The sequence below is a fragment of the Octopus sinensis genome, linkage group LG18, assembly GCF_006345805.1.
Source record: "Octopus sinensis linkage group LG18, ASM634580v1, whole genome shotgun sequence".
NCBI lineage: Eukaryota > Metazoa > Mollusca > Cephalopoda > Octopoda > Octopodidae > Octopus > Octopus sinensis.
This window is the reverse complement of record NC_043014.1, coordinates 19,249,485-19,259,484: the sequence shown is the minus strand read 5'-3', so window position 1 is coordinate 19,259,484 and position 10,000 is coordinate 19,249,485. Positions and strand designations below refer to the sequence as shown.

At 34.4% G+C, this 10,000-nt stretch overlaps 1 protein-coding gene across 3 annotated transcripts in view; it reads left to right on the top strand.

Moving 5' to 3' along the window:
* Nucleotides 1-10,000, top strand: part of LOC115221827 (pleckstrin homology domain-containing family G member 7-like) — a 987,181-nt gene that overhangs the window by 959,845 nt on the left and 17,336 nt on the right. For all 3 annotated transcript variants that reach the window (XM_029792059.2, XM_029792061.2, XM_029792060.2), the window contains 2 exons: nt 1,910-2,025; nt 6,545-6,638. In XM_029792059.2, coding sequence (XP_029647919.1) covers nt 1,910-2,025; nt 6,545-6,638 — 210 coding nt within the window. The remainder of the gene's footprint in view (nt 1-1,909; nt 2,026-6,544; nt 6,639-10,000) is intronic.

The window sequence follows — 10,000 nt, the reverse complement described above, 5'->3', positions numbered from 1 at the left end:
TTGTTCTTCTGGTAGTAAATCCTGGTTGTCAAGGTTCTAGTAAACACTGTCCGAAAGTATTCCTGTTAATATCTTCTAAATTAATGGTAAGCAAGTGATTGGTCAATAGTTGCTATCTGTATTACCCTTACTCTTGTCATTCATAATAAGTATGGCCCTCTCTCTAATCATCCAATCTGGTAGTATTCCTCCATTAGGGCAATCTTGAAGCTGTTCCCTCAACCTCCCATATAAACAACTGAATTTCTTTAGACAGTACCCTTGAACTGAATCTGGCCCTGGGCCCTTCCAATTTACTCACCAATGCATTAGTTAATCTTAGATCTGGTTGCTTCCCCCGCACTACTTCTAGTCTGTTCTTGCTGTGTATATTTATCTGTGTATCAACTTTTCTTTGGATCTATGTATCTAATGTCTCTCTCACTTTCTCTCTTTCACTTCCTCTTTGTCCCTCATCTCTCCCGCTTTTAATTGAACAATGTGTGGATACATCTATATATCTACTCTTCTTGCGATGTGATAAACATTTAAAAAGATAAAACGAACACCGTCACCACTCACTGTCTCTGTCACCCACTCCCTCTTTCTCTCTCACTCTCTCTCTCACTCTTTCTTCCTCTCTGTCCTCTTCTCTCTCGCTTTGCCACTCACTTCTTTGAAGTAAGTGTGATACACACAAGTATATACAAGCTAACCTGTCATATCTATCGACTTTTCTTTCTTCCTTATCGTATACCTTGTTGTCAGCTGGGCATGCTATATATATGATCCAGCATCGTTTGCTTTCTTTCTCAATTAACACTAAGTCTGATTTCCTATTCTCTATCTCATGGTCGCACTGAATCATAAAATCCCATAGGATCTTTGCATTATCATTTTCGATGATGCCGTTGGGTTTATGTTCGTACCACACTTTTGCTCTGTCAAGTGCATACTTGTTGCAAAATTGTCATGATTTCTCTTATATTCCTCCTGAGCTAATAGCGTACATTGACTGGTAATATGCCATAGGGTTTCACCATTTTTGCCGCAAATTCTGCACTTATTACTTTCTGATGTGTTGTCTATTCTGTATTTGTTGTAATTGGTTCTTAATGCTTGCTCTTAGGCAGCACAGGTTAGAGCCACCATTTGCGGTTTTAAATCACTTTTAGTAATCTAGAGCCATTTTTTTTCTGTCTGTCTCATCTTCAAACGCCCAAAGAAATTGTCCACGCATTCTTTTCTTTATCCATCTATTTCCAGTATTCATTCAATCTCAAGTGCTTGTACACTGCTTTATCTTTGCAGTCTTCCATCCTACACAAGCCTGATTATTATCATTATTATTATTATTATTATTATTATTATTATTATTATTATTATTATTATTATTATTATCATTATTATTGTTGTTATCGTTGTCGTTGTTGTTGTTGTCATTGTCGTTGTTGTTGTTGTTGTTGTTGTTGTTGTTGTTGCTGCTGTTGTTGTTGTTACGTCGGTGAGCTAGCAGAATCGTTAGCACGCTGGCCAAAATGCTTAGCTGCATTTCGTCCGCCTTTATTTCAAATTCCACCGCGGTTGACTTTGCCTTTAATCCTTTCGGGGTCGATGTTACGTTCTGGACTCATTGAATAGCTCTCTCTTCCAATATTTCATGTCTTGTATGTATAAATATATGTGTGGTTGTGTATGTTTGTGTGTCTTTGTCCACCCTATAACACGGTTAATTATATGGTTACGCTAATTGAATTCCGGAATTCCGAAATCAAACTGAGGCTCAAATTGCCAACAGGGTCATGTGATGCTTTCAAAAGTCTAGATGTGTCAACTTTCTACTTAGATGAGGAATTGAAATATTCTACATAAATATATAAAGTAACCAAGGTGACTAATAGCTTCAATTTCTTTCAATTTCTACTTTCAGATGAACTCGAAGACAAAATGAAGTGGCTGAAAAACTATGAACGAGTTAGGGAGATCCACCAACAGCTAATATGGCCAACCATACAAGAGATTGATCCCCGTGTGTATATCCCGGATGTAAGTATGATGATAAAATAGTTAAGATACATAGATAGGTGGATAGACTGGCAGACGCACACAGACAGTCAGACAGATTGATAGATAGACAGATAGATAGATAGATAGATAGATAGATAGATAGATAGATAGATAGATAGATAGATAGATAGATAGATAGATCTGAGACCCCCTTCGGTCATGACTGACCATGGGATTGCACCTAGAATGTAACCTTCCCAGGCACAAGTCCGGGCAAGGTTGTTTATGGAAGACCAACAGTCACCCATGCATACCGGCCTCCCCTCTCCAAGCCACCTGTGTTATCCAAGGGAAAGGCAAAGGCCGATACAGCCTGGCAGCTGTGACGTTGCAACTCATTTCTACAGCTGAGTGAACTGGACCAACGTGAAATAAAGTGTCTTGCTCAAGAACACAACACGCAGCCTGGTCCGGGATTCGTACTCACAACCTCACGATCGTAAGCTCAAGGCTCTAACCACTGATCCATGCGCCTCCACACACACACGCACACACACACACAAACATACTCACACACACACACACACACACTCACACACACATATATATATATATATATAGAGAGAGAGAGAGAGACATTTTAACAATCATTTTTCCTCTTTTAGACTAAAACATAAGGCAGGTTGCACAACACTATCTAGCAAAATTTGGGAACTAAAACAAACAATATAGGATTCAACCTAAAATGGGATATAGTTAGAAGGGCGAAACCTTATAGAAATAGTAGGGAAGGTTGTCAACTTTGTTCTATGGAAACTTATGAAATTTTAAAACATCAGCGTAATATAAATCTGTTAAATAATCGTCTGGAGTTGGGAGCATCTTGTATACATTCCACAATCCGAACGTTTAAATATTTTACATAAAAATTGCGAGTATTCCTATATTTTTCAAATTTTAACTTTTTATTAAAATAATATTAAGAAATATACTATACTAGCTTTCAATTTAACTTTCATAGATGACTAAGAAAACTTCGCTGTAAACTTGAAATTGGAATTTTTTCTAAATCTAATCTAGTTTTAAAACTAATAAAGATTTCCCCAGTTATAAAATACTATGCCTACTCATAATAATGAGTAATAGGTTTTTCTCTACTCTCTGTAAAGGGAATTAATGACCATTTGACATTGACCCAGTTTCTCACCAAATAGCAGTAATTAGCATTTTGTTAGTGGCAATTACTGTCTTCAACTTGAAATTCTTTTTACAGTATTCTGAAACCTCCTTTACCCCATTCCTACAACTAAAAAATCATTATTACTTCTAACCTTATAGCAGTTAAAAACAGCTATAGCTTGGTCAGTCAGTGGTTGGACTTCACTACCTCATATGTTCTTAAAATTTAAATCTACATCATTGTCTGCATATCTACCTTCTCTATAATGTTGCTACTTGATTTGAAAGCTTTTATGTTAATGGAAAACATATTTAATTGGCTGATGAGCACTCAGCATCTTAAATCTGTTGTAATACTTACAACTTTTAATAAAATGATGTAGTGCGAAACAATTGTACCAAATTACCGGAGTCATTCTTGCTGCTTATTTTGATTATATATATATATATATAATGATGTTTGGAGAAAATTGTAACCTGCCTGAGGAAACTATGATTTTAGAGCTAAATAAAATACATATTCCTATTTTTTTTTTATATATAAATTTTGTATTCAGACAGTAAGAATGTGTTGATATTGACCGTTCTTTGGTATTTTAGTGTAAGAACACGTTTCCAACTTCCGAAGTGTTCAATATTATTGAAAGGCTAATTAAAATAATGTGTACACAATTGTCACTCACAACTGAAACAACCATACAAGTCACAAACAGAATCAGATAATCAACGTGAATATTCCAGATGATCGACTTTCTATCATATCTGTTTATTCTGGTAATTAATCCTTTGTTAGTCCTGTTTAAGAAGTGTCGATGCTATGAGATTAGATCAGTTGAGAATAAAATCATTGTCACACATTGTGTTTCGAAATAATTCAGTTATGAAAAGAATTATTGGAATTTCTGAAGTCCTTGACATCATTTTATCATCTTTGTCGATCTATGTCGAATATTAAATAGCAATGTGAGGAAATATCCTTTCTCATCTTTCATACACCCTATCTTGGAAGGCTTAAGTTACATTTTATTGATGCCAGGATGTTCAGTAACGGAACCGGTGGAGTGGCGGAGGGAAAAGAAAAACTCGTTGCAGAACTGCGTTACGTTGATTTACGACCCGCGATCTTATGTGTATTAGATTAACTAAAGTATCGATACAACGTGTTTGTGGAGATGTTACAAAAAAGAAAAAAATACATTTGCACGTTTAATAAAAATATTATCATTACTGTGTAAGTAGACCCCGATTTAGTATTGGAACAGGGTCATCTATAGGTGCATTTATAAATGTATATTTGTTTAATGTGCAAATGTAAATATATTAACTCATTTATGTATATTTATGTATGTAAATAACAAATAAATAAATAAAGATAGATAGATTGATACATACATACATACATACATACATACATACATACATACATACATACATACATACATACATACATACATACATACATACATACATACATACATACCAGCATATTACCTGATGATGCCCTGTTAGTTTTTTTTAGTTTTTCGAAGTAACACTATTCGGTAATTTTGAGATTTCAGCACGAATTATAAACTACAAGATTAATGAATTCGTTTTTGTAATCCTTCTAAACACGCCGTTAGTAATTTAGAAATTAATATTGTGTTAATATACGCCTGTTTAGTCCTTTATATTTCAGTAAATGCAAATCCATAATTTCCTTGATTGGATTTAAATTAAACTGAGAGAGAAAAACACAGTAATAAATTATTCGTATCCCCTTTAAATTGTATTAGGTGATCACTTAAGAAGGTTATTTTTATATAATGAACTCTTTATGTGACTGCATATATTAATTAGTCATTGCACTATCGACACCATGCTCCCTCCTTCTTTATCCAAGTTTCTTTTATCATGTGTGATTCTCATTCTCTATGCCTCTTTATTGCAATTCACTCATGAGAAACACAATGAGAGAGAGAGATAGAAAAATTAAAGAGTGTTTAAGGAAGAACTGAAAGCAAAGTGGTTAACGTCATATATATATATCTTACCATTTCCTTTTACTACATTAGCTCTCCTGTATAACTTTCTGTGTTTATCCCTTTTCCAGCTGCTGCTGCTCTTTTCCAATCTTCACTGTTCCATATGTTGTGACCACTACACAAATCAGCTTGATATCTTTTTCATTTCCTTTCTTATCAGAGAATACAATGAAGTTTTTGGGAGATTTTGGTTTTACTTTTTATCATTTCTTCTCACAAAGAATTATTTTTTATATGATAAATAATATAATAATAATAATAATAATAATAATAATAATAATAATAAAATAATAATGAATAATAATAATAATATAATAATAATAATAATAATAATAATATAATAATAATAATAATAATAATAATAAAATAATAATAATAATAATAATAAATAATAATAATAATAATAATAATAATAATAATAATAATAATAATAAATGCACTGATGCAGTACCAGACAGTGGCTCTCATGGCTTCTGATCTTAACTGATAGGAAGTGTTATCATGTACATTGTTTTGTCTTGGTGTAAAAGATGGGCTACTCGATCAGAAGAAAATTCTAACTGGGCTCCACCTGCAAGGTCATGCGCTGTTTATCTTGATATGAGATCACCATGTCGCGCACATATGGTTGTGATGCATGTGCCTGGTGTACCCTTATCAGACGCGTAGTCATGATGGGTATACTGTTCTTCGTATATTTTACCCTAGTGTCATTTTGATGGCATGCAGTGCTCTCTCACTCAATAATAATAATAATAATAATATAATAATAATAATAATAACAATAATAATAATAATAATAATAATAATGATGATGATGATGATGATGATAATAATAATAATAATAGTAATAATAATACTAATAATAATAATACTAATAATAATAATAATAATAATGATGATGATGATGATGATAATAATAATAATAATAATAATAATAATAATAATAATAATGATAATTATAATGATGATGATGATCATCATCATAATAATAATAATAATAATAATAATAATAATGATGATGATGATGATGCTGATGATGATAATAATAATAATATAATAATAATAATAATAATAATAATAATAATAATAATAATAATAATAATAATAATTCATATGTTTTTGAAGCTATAAACTTATTTATATTCATATGAATTATAGTATACGTGGTCTCAGAAACTTTAAATCTAACACCTGTAAGTTTTGAATCCGCCATTTTCTGGAAACTAGGAAGGAATTATCCATTTGTGTTTTAGTTTCTAAATACAAGGGGACGCTCAAACAAATAATTCACATTTATATACGCAGTTAATTGTATAACTTTTTTAATTGTTGCTTTTGTTTGCTTCTTTCAGTTCATGAAACACATGTTACAGAAACAACCCTGTGAGAAGCTGCTGACATGTCCCAAGAGGCAACTCATCCATGAAGGACAATTATCGCTCATCGGTATTTACAATATGACTAATCTGTATACTATAATTAACAAAAAATGTTTCAGGATGTTCTTGGTAACTGTGACATCAATTTTATATAATAAAATTTAATGAAGATTGCAATTTCGCATGAAAATTGGTGCCACGGAAAGAGAAATTAATAATGTTTCAGGCCTGAGATTTTCTCAGAGAAAGAGACAGAGACAGAGACAGACAGAGTGAGGTGGGGGTTGAAGAATGAAAGATAATCACTGTCTTTCTTATAAATATTTGTGCTATTACGGAGATGGCGTTAGCAGACAGAAGCCTCCGTAGTTGGAGAGATAACCAAGTGAAAAGTGGCTAAGGGATAAAATTTAAAAAAGCAGGTCATATATGTGTACTTATATATATATATATGTATATATATATATATATATTATATATATATATATATATATATATATATATAAGTGTAGGAAGAAATGGAGCTGAACGAAGATTTAACAAAATTCCTTTTTATTATTTTCTACATATGTTTCGAAGGCTGCAAAGTCCCTAATTCGGATTGAATAAGGAGTTCATTTTGCAGCCTTCTCTTCAGGAAATCCAGGAACTTATTCTCCAACAAAATGCACAGCAAGCTTTTCGACAAACGCTCACGAGGAGCCCATGAAATAAGTGGTCATTTAGTTCATGGGCTCCTCGTGAGCGTTTGTCGAAAAGCTTGCTGAGCATTTTGTTGGAGAATTAAGTTCCTGGATTTTCCTGAAGAGAAGGCTGCAAAATGAACTCCTTATTCAATCCGAATTAGGGACTTTGCAGCCTTCGAAACATATGTAGAAAATAATAAAAAGGAATTTTGTTAAATCTTCGTTCAGCTCCACTTCTTCCTACACTTAATATATAAAACTTCAAATTTCCGCACTAAGGCACGGATTTTATGCCCCATGGTCGTAACTTCAACCGTGCTTTTTCTGTTGTGATTTTTGCTACCCAGGTATCGGTTATCATTTGAATTATCCGTATTAGATAATTCATTTATCTACTTCAATATATATATATAATATATATTATATATATATATATATATTATATATATAATATATATATACATATATGTGTGTGTGTGTGTGTGTGAAGTTGAGATATGTATTCCGGAATGCTGAAGAAAGCTTCCCACTGCATGAACTGAACTGTTGCTTTCTTTTTAGAAAAATGTTCTGGTTTCTATATTTTCAGCTTTGGAGATTGATTCTAAAGAGAAAATTATATAGTAGATATGTGTAAATATTTACATGAATATATATATATATATAATGATAAATATCAAAGTGAGTTATATACAGTCGCGGTAACACATCGTGACGTATTTTTGCCATTTCAATATGGCTAACCCCTAAGGGTGGATGCTACTGTAGTTTTTAGCCCCAGGAGGACACACTCCTCCAGCTGGCCATAGACACACTATCTGTGTCCTGTCAGTATTTGCAAAGGGAAGTCATCCTTCCCGTCTTCAACTTATGATACACACGGACTCGAGTTTCGAGGTATTGACCTCTCGTCAGCGTGTGACAATCATAGTTGTCGCCGAGAATTAGATTTCCTTCACAAATACTTATACTTTTTCCAGCGCCCACTGTCGCTGATATTGAAAAAGTGAAATCAAACAATGATAATATCAAAGTGAGTTATATACAGTCGCGGTAACACATCGTGACGTATTTTTGCCATTTCAATATGGCTAACCCCTAAGGGTGGATGCTACTGTAGTTTTTAGCCCCAGGAGGACACACTCCTCCAGCTGGCCATAGACACACTATCTGTGTCCTGTCAGTATTTGCAAAGGGAAGTCATCCTCCCGTCTTCAACTTATGATACACACGGACTCGAGTTTCGAGGTATTGACCTCTCGTCAGCGTGTGACAATCATAGTTGTCGCCGAGAATTAGATTTCCTTCACAAATACTTATACTTTTTCCAGCGCCCACTGTCGCTGATATTGAAAAAGTGAAATCAAACAATGATAAATATCAAAGTGAGTTATATACAGTAGCGGTAACACATCGTGACGTATTTTTGCCATTTCAATATGGCTAACACCTAAGGGTGGATGCTACTGTAGTTTTTAGCCCCAGGAGGACACACTCCTCCAGCTGGCCATAGACACACTATCTGTGTCCTGTCAGTATTTGCAAAGGGAAGTCATCCTTCCCGTCTTCAACTTATGATACACACGGACTCGAGTGTACAGTAGCATCCACCCTTAGGGGTTAGCCATATTGAAATGGCAAAAATACGTCACGATGTGTTACCGCTACTGTATATAACTCACTTTGATATTTATCATTGTTTGATTTCACTTTTTCAATATCAGCGACAGTGGGCGCTGGAAAAAGTATAAGTATTTGTGAAGGAAATCTAATTCTCGGCGACAACTATGATTGTCACACGCTGACGAGAGGTCAATACCTCGAAACTCGAGTCCGTGTGTATCATAAGTGAAGACGGGAAGGATGACTTCCCTTTGCAAATACTGACAGGACACAAATAGTGTGTCTATGGCCAGCTGGAGGAGTGTGTCCTCCTGGGGCTAAAAACTACAGTAGCATCCACCCTTAGGGGTTAGCCATTTGAAATGGCAAAAATACGTCACGATGTGTTACCGCTACTGTATATAACTCACTTGATATTTATCATTGTTTGATTTCACTTTTTCAATATCAGCGACAGTGGGCGCTGGAAAAAGTATAAGTATTGTGAAGGAAATCTAATTCTCGGCGACAACTATGATTGTCACACGCTGACGAGAGGTCAATACCTCGAAACTCGAGTCCGTGTGTATCATAAGTTGAAGACGGGAAGGATGACTTCCCTTTGCAAATACTGACAGGACACAAATATGTGTGTCTATGGCCAGCTGGAGGAGTGTGTCCTCCTGGGGCTAAAAACTACAGTAGCATCCACCCTTAGGGGTTAGCCATATTGAAATGGCAAAAATACGTCACGATGTGTTACCGCTACTGTATATAACTACTTTGATATTTATCATTGTTTGATTTCACTTTTTCAATATCAGCGACAGTGGGCGCTGGAAAAAGTATAAGTTTGTGAAGGAAATCTAATTCTCGGCGACAACTATGATTGTCACACGCTGACGAGAGGTCAATACCTCGAAACTCGAGTCCGTGTGATCATAAGTTGAAGACGGGAAGGATGACTTCCCTTTGCAAATACTGACAGGACACAGATAGTGTGTCTATGGCCAGCTGGAGAGTGTGTCCTCCTGGGGCTAAAAACTACAGTAGCATCCACCCTTAGGGGTTAGCCATATTGAAATGGCAAAAATACGTCACGATATATATATATATATATATTATATATATATATATATAT